Source organism: Mobula hypostoma, chromosome 20 (assembly GCF_963921235.1).
Source record: "Mobula hypostoma chromosome 20, sMobHyp1.1, whole genome shotgun sequence".
In the NCBI taxonomy this organism is placed as follows: Eukaryota; Metazoa; Chordata; class Chondrichthyes; order Myliobatiformes; family Myliobatidae; genus Mobula; species Mobula hypostoma.
Genome location: NC_086116.1, coordinates 58,532,322 through 58,553,754, shown reverse-complemented (window position 1 = coordinate 58,553,754; position 21,433 = coordinate 58,532,322). Strand labels below are relative to the sequence as shown.

Sequence of the window (21,433 nt, the reverse complement as noted above, 5' to 3'; positions counted from 1 at the left end):
CCGTTCAAGAATGCAAGGAATTCTATATATTGAGTCTGAAAGTGAGAAAGACGAGGATTCTACCTACTGAGTGGAGTTCAGCCTTGTTGATTTCGCATTTGGAGATGCGGTGAAATCAATCAATGCAAGGAGGAGGAGGAACACCTGGATGCAAAACCACACTCAACCATTATTTGAACAGTTATTAACCAGAATAGATTTGTCCTGCTTTCTTATGAACAGTGCACACCTGGGCAATTTTCCACACTGTTGGGTAGATACCAGATGTAACTATAATGGAATAGCTTGGCTATAATGTGTTGGGCATGTGGCCAAGTGGTTAAGGCGTTCATCTAGTGATCTGAAGGTCGCTAGTTCGAGCCTCAGCTGTGGCAGCGTGTTTGTGTCCTTGAGCAAGGCACTTAATCACACATTGCTCTAGTGTTTGTGCAAGGAATGGCGCCCCACATAGACTTCCAATCTGCACCTTGTACGGCATGAAAATACCCGACGCAGGCCTCTCATGGTCTGAGTCGACGCTCCCCCCTCCCTTGGCTATAATGGATGTAAGGCTTGTCTTTGTGATACTATCCTTCATCACTGAAACTAAATGCACTTCATGACTGCGCCTTTTTAAAATTGTTAACTGTGACCAGAGGACATTCTTTTTGAGGTGAGTGGAGGAAAGTTTAGGGGAAATGTCTGAGGTATTTTTTTATTACCGGGAGTGGCAGGTGCCTGAAAAACACTGCTGGGGGCTGCGGGTAGAAGCTGATACACGAGGGACATTTAGGAGGGTTTATAGGCACACAGATGCATGAAAAATGGAGAGTTATGGGTTGTGTAGGAAGAAAGCATTAGATTGATTATGGAGTAGGGCCCGTACTGTGCTGTACTGTCCTACTAAGTGGCTCAAGTTTAATTGTCATTCAACCATACACAGAAACACAGCCAAATGAAACAGTGCTCCACTGGGCACAAGGTGCAAAACATAGTACCAACAGTTACACACAGCACATACAACCATGATAACAGAAAACAATCACAAAAAAAAGATAAAAATATTGTAATAATATAGCCCAGGTCCCTGTACATTGTTTACATATAGTGCACACTTTTACAACTTTAACCACAGCATAAGCCTCTCACTCATTTAGATGGTTGTAATGGTGCTGATGTGACCAAAGTCTTATTTGTGTTTCTCTTAAATGTTATTAACCTCTACAGCTTCAGGTAGCTTGATTTCTGTCCAAATCAGTTATGCACCTGTGATATTGGCTCAGCTTGTTTGTATTTTTATTCCTTTTTGGGAGTGGTGAACAATCCCAACTTGATCTGCCAGACATGTCTTTCTGCTCCTCATTTGGCAAATCCTACATTCCTATCTTTTTTTTAAACTTAAGTTCTCAGTCACTAACTGCTCCCATTCACTAGATAATCTTTTTTACATCTTATCCCCACGGTCAGCCCAATTTTCCGCTATCAGAGAGCTCATCCACTCCCACCTTCACTACAGCTTAACAGGAGATCTAAGCAACCTGAGATGCTGGAATCCAGGATAAAAATAAATTCCTGGAAGAAATCAACAAATTGAGCAGTGTCTGTGGAAGCAAACAGATGGCGAACACTTCAGGTCAAGACCATGCAAATGCCTTGCCAGCTGCTTGCATCTTTGCTGCAGTTTACTGGTTTCTTGTGCCTCCTTCCCCATCCTGAAGGGTCTTCAATCTTAAACACCGACTCTGTTTCTCTTCCCAGTGATGTCTGACCTGCTACATACTTACATCATTTTATTATCTTTTTAATTTTTTTGTTTTTTTTAAATTTTCCCTAAATCAGGAATATTTTTGCCCTGCGACTGAATGACCCAGATTATACAATATCAAACTCACCTCTGTAAAATATGCGGTGGTCTTTGAAGGTGAAGAATGCTCCAGCAGACCGCCATGAATAAAGGGATGGTGAGAGAATAGGGGGAGGAAGGTGAAGGTAGACAGCTATTAGAGGTGCAGCAAGAAGAGCAACCTGGATCCACCACTCTTTCATCCTTAAAAAGAGAACACAAATAGCTACATAAGCATTCTTCAAACGAAACTGTCCTCCACTTCAGGATTTTTTTTAATGGAACTGATCTGCAAACTAGATAAATGTAGGTTGGAGAACACCACAACAATGTGATTAAACTGCAAGCATCTTGGGCAGCTGCATAAATCTCCTGCCCTCTATAGGCAAAGCTTTCCAATGTTATCGACACATTATGACTAAACTTTTAAGTGCTGGTCAAAGGGGGAAAACTTCTAACGTTTGTAAAGTTGAACACAAAAGGAGCCTCAGTTCTTACGCTTCATAATTCGACAGCTTTGCGTCCCTCATGTGTTGTATTCACTTATCTCAATACTTGCTTAATCTGACAGCCTTTGCATTAATAATCTGTGATCATTTTATTCCAACTTCAATCCCCTTGTTGAAAAGTCCGCTGCTTAGTAAAACACAACCTTTAAAATAATTTTTAACAACATTTAAACAAATTTATTCTCCCAAATCTGAATGGATTTAGGTCTCAGCCAGATCTATATAAGTAATTGCGAAGTGTTTTTTTCTATTTTAGAACCTGGAAGTGTTGCGAAGTTTAGTTCCTGGTGGTATAGGTATCGTTCCATCTGCCGGTAGAATACGCTGCCTACCTGCACTCAGGTGAGTCCTCATACTCAAACAACACTACCGCCTCCGGGTCGCGTCGCCGCTGCGCTGACCTCCCGCCTCCAGACGCCAGCACCCCCTGCTGGACGGGAGGGTCGGCTGCGCTGACCTCCCGCCTCCAGACGCCAGCACCCCCTGCTGGCCGGGAGGGTCGGCTGCGCTGACCTTCCCCCGCCTCCCCACGCCAGCACCCCCTGCTGGACGGGAGGGTCGGCTGCGCGACTGAACGCACTCTGCTGACTTGCTTTGGAGTTGTATTTTCTTGTAAAATAACTACAGGAAGCACACGTTTAACAAAAAAAAGTTTTTTAAGAACAGCTTCATCTCTCTATGTTTTATTCTTCCTACTTTCTCATCTCCTTTTTCAAAAAATTTTACTCGCCTAAACACAAGAGGAAATTTACAGTGGCTGATTAACCTACCAACCTGCACATATTTGGGACTTTAGAGGAAACCAGACCTCAGCGGGAGAACCTGTAAACTCCACACAGAATGACAGTACGTGAGCTCAGGTTTGAACCTGCATGTACTTGGCTTTACTTTGTAAATCATATTAAAATGATCACTGCAATTTCAGGCCAGGTTGTTTTCTCTAGATGGATACAAGCAATGTACGGTAGGAAATAATAAATGTTTATTCATGACAGAGGTATCTGAGATCCGATGATATGGCTTTAAGGAGAAGACTAAGTGCTTTAATGGAGATCTGAGGCGCTCCACGACGACTTGCTCCGCTGTGTGATTAGCTGAGGTTGAGGTTATGGGCCTGCTCCGGGCTTTAAGTCACCTTCTTCTAAGTGTTGTTCCTTGCTTTTATTGCTTGCACCATTGGTGCTTTTATTTCTCTCTGTGCATTGACTATTTGCTTGTCTTTCTAATGGGTTTCTTGTTTTGTGGCTGCTTGAAAGGAGACGAATCTCAAGGTTGTATAATTTATACATACTTTGATAATAAATTCACTTTCAGCGTTGAACTTTGAGGAAGAGATTTGTTTCATCCAAATTTTTCAGTTTCGAAGGTTTTGCCTGAGAAATTAGTGGAGCTAAATACTCTTACAACATTTAAGAAACATCTGAACAAGCACTAGCGTCGCTAAGGCACAGTCAGCTGGATCAAGTGCTAGTTAACACATTTGGAATAAATAGGAACAAGAGAAAATCTGCTTGATGCTGGAAATCCGAACAACACACACAAAATGCTGAATAACTCAGCAGGTCAGACAGCATCCATGGAAAAGAGTGTCCTGGCGTCCTGCCGAAAGATTGCGGCCCGAAACGTCGACTGTGCTCTTTTCCATTGATGCTGCCTGGCCTGCTGAGTTCCTCCAGCATTTTGTGTTGGAATAAATAGGATCTGATGGTCGAAATGGAGTTTGACGGACCTGTTTTCTCTGGTTGTATAATCATCTCTGGCTTTTAAAGCACTACACCAAGCTAAATAAAGCCAGTTCTTTCAAAATGTAAGTTATACAAATACGGAAAAACAACAGCTCTTTTCATCACGCTGAAAAATAACAACGAAATTAGTACAACGATCCTTAGTCTGGACCAGACTGTCCAGCAGTGACGCCAGCGGCATCCCGACCGTTTCCACGGCAACCGCCGCCTTTGCATCCCTCCCCCAGCAACGGCAATCCGTCTCACCTCGGAATAAGCAGCACTCTCATTGGTCACGTTCAAAGGCATAACCCAATCGCGAAAATGTTTGAATGTCAACGACGGTTGCTTTCAGTGGGTCTAACACTGCTTTGATGTCTTTGTATATCGCTTCAGGGTTCAGCGACGCGAGCGAGGATTTATAAATATGTCACTAAAGAACCCGATTGGAAATCCCGAGGTAAGTGGGAACGACACGCTGATAAGGCGGCTTTATTCTTAGACCCCTGACTGGAGGTCCCGGGACTCCGGGTATTCTTTCAGCATCCTGACCCGCACCCTCGGTGACGCTGGCTATGAACAGGTTTGAAGGGGAGATGGCACTTTGACCGGGAACACCACCGCGGTGGGATCCCATCCTGAGTGGCACTGCCCGCTGCCGCGCAAGCGCTGTGCGTCGCTGCGGAACTGAGACGTCCCCGTCCTCCTGTCCCGCCGCCTTTCGACCCCAGGGCCACCCTCTACCCCCACCCCCCCCATCAACTGCCCCGTCCTCTACCCAGCATTTCCGTCACTGCTGCTTTGTAACTCAACTTACATCGAGTTAGAAGTACCACGAAAAACTTTTTCTTGCAGCATTATCACAGGCTCTTGTATAACTCGACTTCGAGGACACTCCACCATTCAACCCGTTGGCCTGACTCTTGTAATGTCTGCCGTCACACATCCTGTCCTTTAAACAAGGTTTACTTGAAGATTGATTGGATTAGTTACATTGGACATCATCGTCAGCAGAGATATCATGCTGAAAGACCTCTTTCTGTGTTGTATTGTTCTATCTGGAGCGATGGAGGATGAGAGGTGACCTGACAGAGGTGAATAAGATGATGAGAGGCATTGATCGAGTGGATAGTCAAAGGCTTTTACCCAGGGCTGGAGTGGCTAGCATGAGAGGGCACAGTTTTAAGGTGCTTGGAAGTAGGTACAGACAAGATGTCAGGGGTAAGTTTTTTACTCAGAAAGTGGTGAGTGTGTGGAATGGGCTGCCGGCGATGGTGGTGGAGGTGGATACAATAGGGTCTTTTAAGAGACTCCTGGATAGGTACATGGTGCTTAGGGCTATGGGTAACCTTAGGTAATTTCTAAGATAAGGACATGTTCGGCACAGTTTTGTGGGCCGAAGGGCCTGTATTGTGCTGTAGGTTTTTTTCTATGTGTACACACAGTTCTCGCCCCTTCCAATGCTCCTCTAGTCATGAGTACCAAGTCTGTGCTGACTAAGATGAGAAAATTTGCAGATGCTGGAAATCCAAGCAACGCACACAAAATGCTGGAGGAACACAGCAGGTCAGGCAGCATCTATAGAGAAGAGTAAACAGTCGAGGTGTTGGGCTGAGACCCTTCAACAGGACTGGAAAAAATGATGAGAAGTTAGAGCAAGAAGGTAGGGGGGAAGGGAGGAGGAAGTACAACGAAATGGGTGACAGGTGAAACTGGTGAGGGGGAAGGGATTGAAGTAAAGAGCTGGGAAGTTGATTGGTGAAAGAGATAAAGGGCTGGAGGAGGGGGAATCTGATAGGAGAGGATAGAAGACCGTGGAAGAAAGGGAAGGAGGAGGAACACCAGAGAGAGGTGATGGGCAGGTAAGGAGATGAGGTGAGAGAGGGAAATGGGAATGGTGATGGGTGGGTAATTACTGGAAGTTTGAGAAATTGATGTTCATGCTATCAGTTTGGAGGCTGCCAGACGGAATATAAGGTGTTGCTCTGCCAGCCTGATTGTTGCCTCATTGCAGCAGTAGAAATGAAATGGGTGACCACCAGGAGATCCTGCTTTTTCTGGCAGACGGAGTGTAGATACTCAGTGAAGCAATCTCCCAATCTATGTTGGGCCTCACTGACATACAGGAGGCCATACCTGAAGCACCAGATACAATAGATTACACCAACAGACTCGGGTGAAATGTCACCTCACCTGAAAGGACTGTTTGAGACTTGAATGATAGTGATGGAGGAGGTGCAGGGGCAGAAGTGGTACTAGTTCCGCTTGCAAGGAAAAGTACTAGGAGGGATGAATAGACAAGAGAATCCCGTAGGGAGCGATCCCTGCATCAATTGTCTCAACTTTACCAATTCTAACCTCACTCCTTCCTAACGCACTGCTCTCCACACTCTCTGCACTAATTTCAACCTCACCATCAAATTCACAGATATGGGGGGTGCTGTAGTACTCTGGCAGACTGACCTCTACCTTGCTGAGGCCAGGCGACAACTCTCAGACACCTCATCTTTCTTACCCCTCGAACAGGACCCCACTAAGGAGCACCACGCCGTTGTCATCAGCACCATCACTGACATTAATTCTGGGGATCTCCCATTCACCGCCACGAACCTCAGTTCCCTTTCTCTGCACCTCCCATTTCTACCTCCTACCCAAGATCTACAAACCTGCCTGTACAGGTAGACCCATTGTTACAGCTTATTCCTGCCCCACTGAACTTGTATCGGCATACCAAGATTCAGTCCCTTCCTATCTACGTCCGTGACACTTCACGTGCTCTGGATCTTTTTCAATGACTTCAAGTTCCCTGGTCCCGATTGTCTCATTTTCACAATGGATGTCCAATCCCTATACACCTCCATCCCCAGTCAGGAGGGCCTTAAAACTCTCTGTTTTTTTCTAGATAGCAGACCCAACCTGTTCTCCTCCACCACCACTCTCCTCTGTCTGGCAGAACTTTCAATAATTTCTCCTTCAGCTCCTCCCACTTCCTCCAAACCAAAGGGCACTTGCATGGATCTCTGCTATGCCTACCTTTTTGTCAGCTCTGTGGAACAGTCTATGTTCGAAGCCTACACCAGTATCACTCCCTAACTTTTCCTGTGCTACATCAGTGACTGCATTGAGGCTACTTCCTGCACCCATGCCGAGCTTGTCAACTTCATCAATTTTGCCTCCAACTTCCACCATCCCCTCAAATTTACCTGGTTCATTTCTAATACTTCTCTCTTTCAATCTCTCTGTCGCTATCTCTGGAGATAGTTTATCTACTGATATCTTTTATAAACCCACTGATTCTCACAGCTAACTGGACTATACCTCTTCCCATCCTGTCACTTGTAAAATTGCCATCTCCATCTCTCTGTTCCTTCGTCTCCATCTGTTCTTAGGATGAGGTTTTTCATTCCAGAACTAATGAGATGTTCTCCTCCTTCAAAGAAAGGGACTGCTTTCTCCACCATCAACACTGCCCTCACCTTCTATTTTGCACACATCTGCCCTAACCCCATCCTCCCACCACCCCACCATGGATGGCATTCCTATTGCCCTCCCTGCCTGCCTCCTCGTACAGCAAATAATTCTCCATAACTTCCACCATCTCCAAAGGGATCCCACCACATGGCACATCTTTCCCTCTTTCCCCACCCCCACTTTCCACTCTCAGCAGGGATTGCTCCCTAAGTAACTTACTGCCTAAACCTCCTGCAGTCATATCCAAATCATTAATATGCATTGCAGTAAGCATCATCTACTGGCACTACACTACGTATAGAGCTGGTACCTCATAACTTCAGTGACTTGGGTTTGATCCTGACCTTGGGTGCCGCCTGTGTGCAGTTGCTTGCTTTTCCTGTGACAGTATGACTTTCCTTCGAGTACTCTGGTTTCCTCACTCATGGGTTATTAGGTTAATTGACCACTGTAAATTGTCTCTCATGTATAGATGAGTGATATAACCTGGGGATAGGCTGATAGGAATACTTAGAAATATTAAATCGAATAAGTCAGACAGGATCTATCCTGGTAAATAAAGCCATGCGGACAATCTTTGATTAATTCCTTCTTTTCCAAGTGTAGATTAATCCTTTTCCTAAAAGTTTTTCCAAAACCTCCCTAAACTAACATTAGACTCACAGACCTATAATTACTAAGCTTAAACATGCTGTCATTCTTAAAGGTGCTACATCTGTCGTCTAATCATGTGTGTTGAGTTGTAATAGATAAGTGTTAACTATTATCTATTAGTTATACATCTGTTTTCCATCTCAAGTCCTGGGAATTTAACTACCATTGGCTCTTAATTCTCATAATTTTATTTTTGAATGACATCCCACTTAAGAGTTCGAAATACATTTATTATCAAATTATGTTATATTATACAACCTTGAGATTCATCTCCTTGTAGGCAGGCACTAAACAAAGAAACCCAATAGAACCCATTTTTAAAAAGACCTTTAAACACTCAAAGTGCAAAGAAAAAATAATCATGCTAACAAATAGTGTTCAGAACTGAAGTCCACAAAAGAGTCCGTCCTCAGATCCTGAGTTCAGCGCACAGCTGAGTAAGCTGAACTGACCCATTCCTCGCCTCATGCCTCGACACCCTGACCTTTTCAATCTGGTCCAGCACTTAAATTGTCATCCAGACATTGGGTTCTGTTGCTTCAATGCGCTCTGGGGCCTGGTTTCCGCTGCCTCAAGTCGGCCAGACACTTAATCGAGCTTTTGATCTTTCTCTCTGTCGACAACGCTGCCTTGCCCCGCCTTGGTTCTATCGCATCGAATTGCCTCCAAGTTCCAAAAGGAAGCTACTAGCTATTGTTTGCTTACCAGAAAAAGTGATAATTGAATTGACTTTATTTCTTATACATACATACATGAGGAGTAAAAATCTTTACATTACGTCTCTGTCTAAATGTGTAATCATAGTAATTTATAAGAAATAGAACAGTTAATGTAATATAGAGTACACTCCAATCAGTGTGAGTTAATCAGTCTGATGGCCTGGTGGAAGAAGCTGTTCTGGAGCCTGTTGGTCCTGGCTTTTATGCTGTGGTACCGTTTCCTGGATGGTAGCAGCTGGAATAGATTGTGATTGGGGTGACTCGGGTCCCCAATGATCCTTCGGGCCCTTTTCTCACACCTGTCCTTGTAAATGACCTGAATCATGGGAACTACAGATGCGCTGGGCTGTCCGCACCACTCTCTGCAGAGCCCTGTGATTAAGGGAGGTACAGTTCCATGCCAGGCAGTGATGCAGCCAGTCAGGATGCTCTCAATTGTGCCCCTATAGAAAGTTCTTAGGATTTTGGGGCCCATACCAAACTTCCTCAACCGTCTGATGTGAAAGAGGCGCTGTTTTGTCTTTTTCACCACACAGCTGGTGTGTAGAGACCACGTGAGGCCTCAGTGATGTGGATGCCGAGGAACTTAAAGCTGATTACCCTCTCAACCCCAGATCCATTGATGTCAGTAGGAGTTAGCCTGTCTCCATTCCTCCTGTAATCCACAACCAGCTCCTTTGTTTTTGCGACATTGAGGGAGAGGTTGTTTTCTTGACACCACTGTGTCAGAGAGATGACTACTTCCCTGTAGGCCACCTCGTTATGGTTTGAGATTAGGCCAATCAATGTAGTCTCGTCGGCAAATTTACTTCACAGATTAGAGCTGTGGGTGGTGACAGAGTCATGGGTATACAAGAAGTAAAGGCGGGGACTTAGTACACAGCCCTGAGGGGCTCCTGTGTTGAGAATCAAAGAGGTGGAAGTGAGGGAGCCCACTCTTACCACCTGCCGGCGATCTGACAGGAAGTCCAGCTGCACAAGGCCGAGGTCCCTGAGCTTCCTGTCAAGCCTGGATGGAATTCATTATGGTGTTGAATGTTGAACTGTAGTTCAAGAACAGGTTTCTCACATTAACATCCTTCTTCTGACATGTAAGGATGGTTTGTAGAGCAGTGGCTTTTGTGTCACCTGTCGACCAGTTGTGCTGGTAGGCGAATTGTAGGAGGTTCAGTTTGGGTGGTAGCAAGCTGCAGATGTAATCCTTGACCAGCTTCTCAAAGCATTTGCTTGTTATTGAGGTGACTGCAACAGGATGCCAGTCGTTCAGACATGTTACCTTGGTCTTCTTTGGTACAGGGACAATAGTGGATATTTGGAAACAGAAGAGCACTCTACACTAGAAGAGGGAGAGATTAAAAATGTCAGTAAACACACCTGCCAGTTGTGCTGTGCACATCCTGAGTACTTCCCCTGGGATGCCGTCCGGTCCCGCGGCCTTGCGATTGTCCACTCATTGGAAACATCTGCGTACCTCAGCCTCAGATGTCCAGGTTGCAGGTTGTAGTGGTGGCTTTCCTCAGAGGCTCAGAGTTAGCGACATCGAACTGAGCGTAAAAGCAATTGATCTCATTTGGGAGGGAGGCCGCGATGTTGGCAGCATCACTACATTTAGCTTTGAAGTCTGCGATAGTATGCAACCCTCGCCACAAGTCACGTGTGCTATTCATTGAGAATCTTGACTCAAACTTGTCCCTGTATTGTTGTTTCACAGCCTTTTAAAGCTTTGTGCAGATCGTAACTCGTTTCCTTGAGCTCCAGCTGATTGCTTGCAAGGTTAACTCCATGTCGTGCGGTAAGTACGGCTCGCACAGAACTATTGATCCAGGATTTCTGGTTCAGGAAGACTCTGACCAACTTCTGGGGGACAGCATCATCGATGCACTTCCAGATGAAACATTTGACTCCATCCATGAACTCATCATGGAAGACATTCCAGTTGACGTCATTGAAGCAGTCCTGTACCATTGAGGCCGATTAGATAGACAAACAGTGGACCCTTTTAACTATGGCCACCTCTTGTTTCAGCTTCTGCCTGTATATCGGCAAAAGCAGGATTGAAGAGTGATCTGATTTTCCAAAAGCTGGATGAAGGAGAGCTTTGTTAGCGTTGCAGAAGGGAGTGTAACAGTGGTTAAGTGTCTTATCTCCACGAGTGCACACCTGGATGTGCTGACAAAACTTCAGAGAGACTTTCATCAGCGACGCTCGATTAAAGTCACTGGCAACAATGAAGACCACCTCTGGGTGTGCAGTCTCCAGCGTGTCTCATACAGTTCTTTGAGAGCAGGTCAGTCTCAGCCTGCGGCGGAATGTACACTGCTGTGATGATAACAGCCATGAACTCCCTCGGCAACCAGAGAGTCAGCATAGCAGCACCAGGTATTCCAGGTCTGGGGATCAAAATAATTTGAGACCATGCACATTCCGGGGGTCGTACCAAGCATTGTTGACCATGAAGAATACTCTTCCTCCTTTACTCTTCCCAGAGAGGTTTTTATACAAAGTATTAACAAAGTATTTAGTTGTTTTCTTTGTTTTATTAGCCACCTGCAAGAAGTCACTGAGATTCTCTGGCACCATTTAAACCGGAATCCCACTTGCTGGATGTAGACTTTGCTATAAGTCTGTTTTTGCCTGGTCCAGTCTACTTTGCTCAGGTCTTTACTTTGGCCTCAACCACAACCCTTACCATCTTCTTTATCCTTCACCCTTTAACCTGCTTAATCCTTTTCCATTTATTCAGCCTGTTCACCCACTTCCAACTTTGCCTGTTTGGATTCCAGATGTTATCAATTTACCTGCATCTTATCACCTTGTTACTGTCACAGGTCCTTTATGCCTTCTCTTTGCTTCCATTTTTTGCCTGTTTTATTACCTGCCAGGGCCTTTAAGAAACTTATTGTTGCACTTTTGTCCTTGCTCTTGCATCTTCTCATCCTTTGGCCTTGTGATCCTGTTCACCCTACTTCCCTCGTGTCTTTCAAATCACTTCCTACCTAGATTTTGACTCTTTTCAAGAGAATGTATGCAATATATGTCCTGAAGTTCTTGTTCTTCGCAGACATTCTACAAAAACACAAGTGCCCCAGAGAATGAATGACAGATAAAATGTTGGAACCCCAAAGCCCTCTACTCCCCCCACCCACACACACAAGCAGCAGCGAAGTAATGACCCTCCCTCACTCCTGCCCACTTCTGCAACAAAGCATCAGCACCCACCAAGCAAGCAATAGCAAAGGCCCCAATAAAGACCATGATCTACAGTATAACAAAAACTAATCGTTCCCCTGACAATTCGACCTGCCACAGGCTCTCTCACTAATTTAGAAAAAAGTTGACCCCTTTCACAGCAAGAGGGAAGACATAACAAAACAATTCTGATTTACAGTGTTAAAAGTCTGTCATGCTGCTTTTTTTCCTCTGTCCAGAAAATTGGCAACAATCTCTCAGAGAGAGACAGACAGACAGAGGGAGAGACAGAGACACCGCATTTCACCAAGTATAAAGTCTCCAGTGCCTGATCCAGTGCTCCAGATGTTCACTTCAGTCGGTGACACAGACTTAGAATCAGCAGGGCTGAGAAAACATGGAACCCTGAAGGTGGACTCGTCTTCTAGGATGAGTCCTTGGGATATGAAAACCAGCCCCCGGGAGCGGGTCCCACCCCACAAAGAACTGAAATCTGAGTGTAACTCCAGGTCAGGGTCTTAAACAGAACCCCATCCACTGTGAAAGAGAAAAGGAGAGTCATCAAAGGTAGAAATTAAGTTGTTTTCATAGAAGAACTTGAAGGAGTTGCCATTGAGTGCCAACGTAACTCCACCCTGCCTTTCAATGCATTGTTGTAATGAATTGATCTGTATGGATGATGTGCAAGAGAAGTTTTTCACTGTACCTCAGTAGTATTAATTTACCAATTTCCTCAGTGCCAGTCTCTTTCTATCTGGTTCTTTATTTGGCCATGTGATTTTATAATGTGTTTCAAAGTCTAGATATTCAGTTGGGACTTTTTGTAGTTTTATTGCACTTGTATTTATCATTTGCATTTGCTTTGTTCTCTCTGTAGTTTCTAAAGAAAAGAATCGTACCAAATCCGAAGTACAGTTATGTCCGAGCACGGATTGATACCGGTAAACTGATGGAATTTTCATAGTGATTTATATTGAGAGAAAGATCAAGAGATCAATTCTGAACATAAATTGTGCAATAGTGTTTTATTTTCATATTTAATGTGATAAAGACATCCTCAAGATGTTTCACAGAAGCTTTACCAAACAAAAACTAAGTTATGTCAATAAAGGGATTTTGGGTCCTATAACCAACAGGTGGGTTGACTTTTTATTTCAAAAGAGGGTAGAGATATTAGAAACACTCACTGAGGGTGTCCCAGTGTAGGGGTTTGGTAACAGAAAGCACAGCTGCCAATAGTTTGAAGATTGGTTTTATTTTTACTCCTACTTGTTTTGATGCCTTAATGTTCTGTAGTATGGTAAAGGGCAGATTATCATTGCTATTTGTCTGACATCTCTTTCAATGTCTCTGTTGCCACTTTGCTCTCTGGGTAAGGAAATCGATTTATTTGTATGATGTGATTATTTCCAATGACACACTTATTAGTCTTTTGATTCATTTCCATTAATTTTGTATTGCCATTTGCTCACTTTCGGGCCAAACTGTTGAAGTGCCATTCCTTCTATCAGATTCAAGATAGCAAACTAATGACATCATCATAATCCCCTAGGAATATGAGAATCCATCAAATTTCCCTCTTATTATGGTTTCTTTGAAAGCAACAAAATGTAGCCTTATTTCATCTCCAAGATAACGCTGAAACTATTGGGATGTTACGTAGAGGAACTCTCTTTTTGTAAACGTGTGATGTTCAGTCATTCCTCAGGCCATTAAGTATAGGAAACAGGTACTATACTTTCCTGGCAGAAAAAAAAATATGGATATCCAAGTCCAGCTGGTAGATGGAGAAACTGTGACTGAAAGAGGAAATAACCCCGTGCAGGCAGCAGCAAGCATCAAAGCAACAACCTCCGCCCTCCTCCACCTGTTAAGTGGTGTTACTTGCTATTTTGTGGGAATATTGTTGGAACAGAGTTGGATGAAGTTTTGTATGCGAGACCCTATACAAAACATGCATTTTCTGAGCCTTCAAGAAAAAAAAATTAACACTTAAAGCCTTCTAACCTACTTTTAGGAGGACTTGCTGTACTTTCTGCTATTATGCTAGTGCTGCAAATCATTAAATGATTATATCATAAACAGAGGCCATTTAGCTTGTTGAGTCTGTATTGCCTTTAGCAGTCCAGCAAATACCACATTCCTGCCCTCACCCCATAGCCCTGTAAATTTGTTCCCTTAGGATACTTACTGAGCTACCTTTTGAATCCAGTTGAATCTTGCTAGACCACTCACTCACATGTAACAACAAATTTTCACTTAATTGCTATTGGTTCCTGTGTCCCCATCATCATTCTGTATCCCTAGTTTATATCACATCCAGTACACTCCATACTTTCAAATAACTTAATTGTGTAACCTCCTCTATTTGAAGGAGAATTATATTCTCTAGTTATATTGACCAGGGGTGTCCAACGTTTTTTGCACCGCGGACCGGCCGACCGGGAAGCGGGGTGTTCAAGTAGGGTTAAACTCACCTCAACATGTCTTTCACAGTTAGGGTTGCCAATTTTCTCACTCCGAAATAAGGGACAGAAGTAGCAGTCAAATCCCGGGACATTTTACCCCAGGAAAGACTACCATGACCATGAAGCCTTGCGCGGGCACCTGTGTGCGCATGCACGTGCGTGCCGATTTTTTTTTTCCCACTTGCCTTCATCTTCCCGACTACACTGTACATACATTATTTCTATTTTATATAGGCTGTGTACTTATCATATCATTCCTGCTTTTACTGTATGTTCATGTTATTTATTTTCGGTTTTATGTGTTATTTGTTAGGTTATTTTTTGGGTCTGGGAACGCTCAAAAAATTTTCCCATATAAATTAATGATAATTGCTTCTTCACTTCATGCCATTTCAGCACAAAAGGTTTCATAGGAACACTCTATCTTAGCGGGGGAAATACGGGACAAGTGCAATCCCATATGGGACAAACAAATTTAGCCCGATATACAGGATGTCCCGGCAAATACGGGACAGTTGGCAACCCTATGTTCAAGTTCAGCAGTGCGTGACAGGGAATGAGGAAAGGTGCAGCTGACTCACATCGTTTCCTCACGGCCCGGTAGCATATGCTTTGCGGCCTGGTGGTTGGGGATCGCAGATATTGACTCTTCCCATTCTTCCTACGAAAATGTAACAATCCCAATTCTCAGCATTAACTTTCCTCTGCCACTTTTCTTCCTATTCCACCAGACTATATCTCTTAAATACTCCCGTAATTTATTGTACTTGCATTGTATTGTGTACACACAAGCTCCTATCAATAATTTGTATTACAAAGGTATTGATTCCAGTAACAATCCCTGACAGTATCCACTGTTCAAGTCTCACTGCTCCACCACCCCTCCAGGTAGGCAGAGAACTCAATTGTTTTAATGCTGTTGGCCAACCGTACAAGTATTCATTGGCATATGCTTCCCTACTAACTGTGCACTGCTTCCACAGTCCAGTACACCCTACCATTCTGACTGCTGTGCACTTCTAACCATTGAGCTTGTTATCATGGAGATTTCTCCAGACTAGAAAGAACTGTGCAGCTAAGTAACTTGCTTCTGTGATACCCAACTGGAAACAACAAAAGGTGGATGATGATGTTGCAATATTACAGATTGTCGGGTATGATGTTGCGGCTGTCACTGAATCATGGCTGAAAGATGGTTGCAGTTGGGAGCTGAATGTCCAAAGTTGCCCCTTGTATCAGAGGGATAGGAAGGTAGGCAGAGGAGGTGGCATGTTTCTCCTGGTAAAGAATGGTATCAAATCAGTAGAAAGATGTAACACAGGATCAGAAGATATTGTAAGAAACTACAAGGGTAAAAGGACCCTGATGGCAGTAAAATACAAGCCTCCCAACTGTAGCTAGGATGTGGACCACAGATTACAATAGGAAATGGAAAAGGCATATCAAAAGGGCAATGTTATAATCATGAGAGATTTCAATATTCAGGTTGATTGGGGAAATCAGATCGGTAATAGATCTCAAGAGAGTGAATTTGTTGAATGCTTACAAGATGTCTTTTTAGAGCACTTTGTCATTGAGCCTACTAGGGCATCAGCTATAACGGATTGGATGCTATGTAATGAACCAGAGGTGATTGGGGAGTTTAAGGTAAAAGAACACTTAGGAGACAGTGGTTGGGGGGAGGGGGGATCTCATTTAAACAGAGAAATTTAAACGAAAAAGTTTCTTTAGCCAGAGGGAAGTGAAATTGTGGAATTCATTACTACTGGTAGCTGAGGAGGCCAGGATGTTGGTTGTGTTTAAGGCAGAACTAGATTGGTTCTGGATTGGACATGACATCAAAGGTAATGTGAAAAGGCCAGGGAGTGGGGTTGAGGGAAAAATAAAAGGATCAGCTATGATTAAATAGCAGAGCAGACTTAATGGGCCAAATGGCCTAATTTTTCTCCTGTCTTTTGGTCTTTTCAGCTCTGATTCCATGAGCAACCTTGTTCATAGGAATAGATTCTGAATGCTAAGCCCATTTATGACTTTGCTTTGTGACGATATCCTGAGTTATTCATTATGGACTGTGCCTTTTAAAAAGAGAGAGCGGCACCGAGCAGCTCGTAAGTTGCTATGGTGATAGAAGGGAGGAGCTACATGATGGACAGCCGGTGTTCAGCACAGCAGTATTTAAACCAGTGTAGTGGCTTGCTTCACAGAAGCAAAGGACACACAGATGCACTACGGTGTAGCGAAATTACCACTATACTTTCAGGTGCCCACGAGTGTGGGACTGAGGATCGATTAAGAGGAATTGATCTGTGATTATTAGTGTGTGAAAGAGCGACCCTGTGGAGTCTACCAGTGTATCTAACCTTTGCCTGGGTTGGTAGATTATCATTTGAAGATGGAGCTCTTAAGTTAGTCAAGTTTGGCTAACTTGGAAGTTTCGGAGGACAATGGGAAAGATTGACGGCATCGGCTTACGTGAACAACAAACTCTCTCCCCCTCTCCCCCTCTCCCCCTCTCCCCCTCTCCCCCTCTCCCCCTCTCCCCCTCTCCCCCTCTCCCCCTCTCCCCCTCTCCCCCTCTCCCCCTCTCCCCCTCTCCCCCTCTCCCCCTCTCCCCCTCTCCCCCTCTCCCCCTCTCCCCCTCTCCCCCTCTCCCCCTCTCCATAACCTGTACAAAAAGGACGGATTACACCTGAACCCAAAGAGGTCCAATATCCTAGCAGGCAAGTGTAATAGAGTGTTCAGGAGGGCTTAAGCTAATTTGGCAGGGGGATGGGAACCAGAATGATAGGGCTGAGGAAGGGGAAAACAGAAATAAGTCAGAGATGGCATGCAACAGAGATGATAGAAAGGACAAACAGGAGATGAGGCAAAATCACAGCCAGTGGGATGAGTTACAGGGTAATAGAGGCGTGGTGCAGTTAAAACAGAAAGCAACAAATACTGCTCTGAAAGTGTTATATTTCAATGCACGCAGCAAAAGAAATAAAATGGATGATCTTGAAATTCAGCTGCATATTCACAAGTATGGCGTTGTGGCCATCTCTGAATCTTGGTTAAAGAATGTCTGCTATTGAGAGCTGAATGTCCAAGAATATACGGTGTATCAGAAAGATAGGTTAGTAGGCAGAGGGAGTGGTGTTGCCCTGTGTATAAGAAATAGTATTAAATCATTAGAAAGGGATGACATAGGATCGGAAGGTGTAGAGTCTCTATGGGTTGAGTTAAGAAATGGTAAGGGTAAAAGGACCCTAACATTGATGAAGGAAGAGCAGTAGATGTAGTGTATATGGATTTCAGCAAGGCATTTCATAAGGTACCCCATGCGAGGCTTATTGAGAAAGTAAGGAGGCATGGGATCCAAAGGGACATTGCTTTGTGGATCCAGAATTGGCTTGCCCACAGAGCGCAAAGAGTGGTTGTAGACGGGTCATATTCTGCATGGAGGTTGGTGACTAGTGGTGTACCTCAGGGATCTGTTCTGGGACCCCTACTCTTGTGATTTTTATAAATGACCTGGATGAGGAAGTGGAGGGATAGGTTAGTAAGTTTGCTGATGACACAAAGGTTGGAGGTGTTGTGGATAGTGTGGAGGGCTGTCAGAGGTTACAGTGGGACATCGATAGGATGCAAAACTGGGCTGAGAAGTGGCAGATGGAGTTCAGCCCAGATAAGTGTGAAGTGGTTCATTTTGGTAGGTCAAATATGATGGCAGAATATAGTATTAATGGTAAGACTCTTGGCAGTGTGGAGGATCAGAGGGATCTTGGGGTTTGGGTCCATAGGACACTCAAAGCAGCTGCGCAGGTTGACTCTGTGGTTAAGAAGGTATACGGTATATTGGCCTTCATCAATCGTGGAATTGAATTTAGGAGCTGAGAGGTAATGTTACAGCTATATAGGACCCTGGTCAGACCCCACTTGGAGTACTGTGCTCGGTTCTGGTTGCCTCACTACAGGAAGGATGTGGAAACCATAGGTAGGAAGGGTGCAGAGGAGATTTACAAGGATGTTGCCTGGAATGGGGAGCATGCCTTATGAAAACGGGTTGCATGAACTCGGCCTTTTCTCCTTGGAGCAACGGAGGATGAGAGGTGACCTGATAGAGGTGTATAAGAGGATGAGAGGCATTGATCGTGTAGATAGTCAGAGGCTTTTTCCCAGGGCTGAAGTGGTTGCCACAAGAGGATACAGGTTTAAGTTGCTGGGGAGTAGGTACAGAGGAGATGTCAGGGGTAAGTTTTTTACGCTGAGAGTGGTGAGTGCATGTAATGGGCTGCCGGCAACGGTGGTGGAGGCGGATACAGTAAGGTCTTTTAAGAGACTTTTGGATAGGTACGTGGAGCTTAAAAAAATAGAGGTTATGGGTAGGCCTAGTAGTTTCTAAGGTAGGGTGTGATTGGCACAACTTTGTGGGCTGAAGGGCCTGTATTGTGCTGTAGGTTTCCTATCTTTCTAATGGCAGTTGTATACAGGCCTCCAAACAGCAGCCAGGATGTGGATTACAAATTACGGCAGGAGATAGAAAAGGGGATGTCAGAAGGGCAATGTCATGATAATTGTTGGGGATTTTAACATGAAATTAGATTGGGAAAACCAAGCCAGTACTGGACCTCAAGAGAGACAATTTGTAGAATGTCTAAGGGATAGCTTTTTAGAACCACTTGTTGTTGAGCCCACTAGGGGATCGGCTGTGCTGGATTGGGTGTTGTGCAATGATCTGGAGGTGATAAGAGAGCTCAAGGTTAAGGAACCCTTAGGGAACACTGATCACAATATGATCAAGTTCACTTTGAAATCTGGGAAGGACAAACCAAATTCCAATGTCGGTACTAAAGTGGAATAAGGGAAATTACAATGGCAGGAGAGGGGAACTGGCCAAGGTTGACTGGAAAGAGACACTATCAGGAAGGACAGCAGAGCAGCAATGGTTGGAGTTGCTGCGAAAAATGAGGGAAGTGCAAGACAGACATATTCCAAATAAGAAATTTTCAAATGGCTGACACTACCATGGCTGACAAGTGAAGTCAGAGCCAAAGTAAAAGCAAAAGAGAGGGCGTACAAGAAAGCCAAAGCTGGTCGCAAGATAAAGGCTTGGGAAGCTTTTAAAATCTTGTAGAAGGAAACAAAGAAAGTCATTAGCAAGGAAAATACGAATTTTATGAAAGGAAGATACTAAGTGCTTTAAGTATATAAAGGGTAAAAGTGAGTTGATGATAGATATAGGACCAATAGAAAATGACACTGGAGATATTGTAATGAGAGATGCAGAGATGGCAGAGGAAATGAATGGGTGTTTTGCATCAGTCTTCACAGTGGAAGACATCTACAGTATACTGGACATTCAAGAGTGTCAGGGAAGTGAAGTATACGCAGTGAAAATTACAACTGCAAAGGTGCTCAGGAAGCTTAATGGTCTGAGGGTGGATAAATTTCCGGGACCTGATGGAATGCACCCTCGGGTTCTGAAGGAAGTAGCTGGAGAGATTGCCGTGTCACATACCCCGTGACTGGAATAAAGAACCAGCAGAAATAGAAAACACTTTGGAGTCCAGTATTGCTATTAACTAATAATATTAGTTATTAATAATAATATTTCTATTAGTAACTACGCAATACAGTAATATAAATGTAGATAAATCAAACAGGTTAGCAATGATTATATATAAGTAAGTATATCAGTAAGTGTGGAAATAAATGTGAAAAACCAAGCTTCTTTAAGTTTAGGGGTAAAAAGATACAGTCTTACAATGATGAGTAAAGTTCAGTTCAGTTCATGGTATTGAGTTGAGTAGTGATGGAGAGAGAGAGAGAGGGAGAGATTTGAGTCTTCAGTTGAGCCAACCCCGTCAATCTTCTCGTTGTCCTCCAAAATCCTTCAAAAGTCACTGACTGTAACTTTAACAAAGGGGAACAACAGGAATTCTGCCGATGCTGGAAATTCAAGCAACACACATCAAAGTTGCTGGTGAACGCAGCAGGCCAGGCAGCATCTCTAGGAAGAGGACCAGTCGACGTTTCAGGCCGAGACCCTTCGTCAGGACTAACTGAAGGAAGAGTGAGTAAGGGATTTGAAAGTTGGAGGGGGAGGGGGAGATCCAAAATGATAGGAGAAGACAGGAGGGGGAGGGATAGAGCCAAGAGCTGGACAGGTGATAGGCAAAAGGGGATACGAGAGGATCATGGGACAGGAGGTCCGGGAAGAAAGACAAGTGGGGGGGGGGACCCAGAGGATGGGCAAGGGGTATATTCAGAGGGACAGAGGGAGAAAAAGGAGAGTGAGAGAAAGAATGTGTGCATAAAAATAAGTAACAGATGGGGTACGAGGGGGAGGTGGGGCCTTAGCGGAAGTTAGAGAAGTCGATGTTCATGCCATCAGGTTGGAGGCTACCCAGGCGGAATATAAGGTGTTGTTCCTCCAACCTGAGTGTGGCTTCATCTTTTCTGTGATGGAGCTATCAACCCAGGCAAGGGTTAGACACATGCACAACTCCCCAACGGTCACGGCCTTTTCTCTTCACTACAAGAGCAACTGATCGATCTGCCTGATCGATCCTCCAAAAACCTACTTTTTCTGTGGGCACAACAAAGCTCATTCAGTGGCCAAAACATGTGTCTGAGGTCTATATCATCTGACTTCCTATTTATGGCACCGTACTGGATACCAGCTGTCATTCAAGTAACTCTCTTCTCCGTATAAGAAATGCACAAGCAGGCGAACGTCCTTGAGAAGTATCAACACGCTGCCGAAAAATTCATAACATCAATTGTCCGTTAAATAATGCTGCCTTCGGTCACCATAGCAACTTACGAGCTGCTCGGTGCCATCTCCAGCTCAGCAGAAATCCAAAAGTTAGCCAGTTCTTTCTCGTGCCTTAAA

General features: G+C 44.2%; 2 protein-coding genes across 11 annotated transcripts in view; one reads left to right on the top strand and one right to left on the bottom strand.

Moving 5' to 3' along the window:
* Positions 1-4,433, bottom strand: part of mest (mesoderm specific transcript) — a 39,681-nt gene extending 35,248 nt beyond the window's left edge. Inside the window, exons 1-2 of one of the 6 annotated variants that reach the window (XR_010021144.1) lie at positions 4,323-4,432; positions 1,872-2,026 (exon numbers count right to left, since the gene is read on the bottom strand). Coding sequence is in view for 4 of the 6 variants with exons in the window: in XM_063073037.1 (XP_062929107.1) it covers positions 1,872-2,026; positions 4,323-4,345 (178 nt within the window). In the remaining 2 variants the exon portion in view is untranslated. Of the gene's footprint in view, positions 1-1,871; positions 2,027-2,590; positions 2,644-2,663; positions 2,733-4,322 lie in introns of those variants that run through there. The other 5 variants (XR_010021143.1, XM_063073037.1, XM_063073034.1 and 2 more) reach the window with 5 other exon arrangements.
* The window catches only part of cep41 (centrosomal protein 41), a 71,928-nt gene continuing 54,850 nt past the window's right edge, over positions 4,356-21,433 (top strand). For 3 of the 5 annotated variants that reach the window (XM_063073031.1, XM_063073028.1, XM_063073029.1), the window contains exons 1-2: positions 4,356-4,515; positions 12,966-13,029. In XM_063073031.1, coding sequence (XP_062929101.1) covers positions 4,483-4,515; positions 12,966-13,029 — 97 coding nt within the window. In that variant the 5' untranslated portion in view covers positions 4,356-4,482. Of the gene's footprint in view, positions 4,516-10,610; positions 10,692-10,714; positions 11,187-12,965; positions 13,030-21,433 lie in introns of those variants that run through there. The other 2 variants (XM_063073032.1, XM_063073033.1) reach the window with 2 other exon arrangements.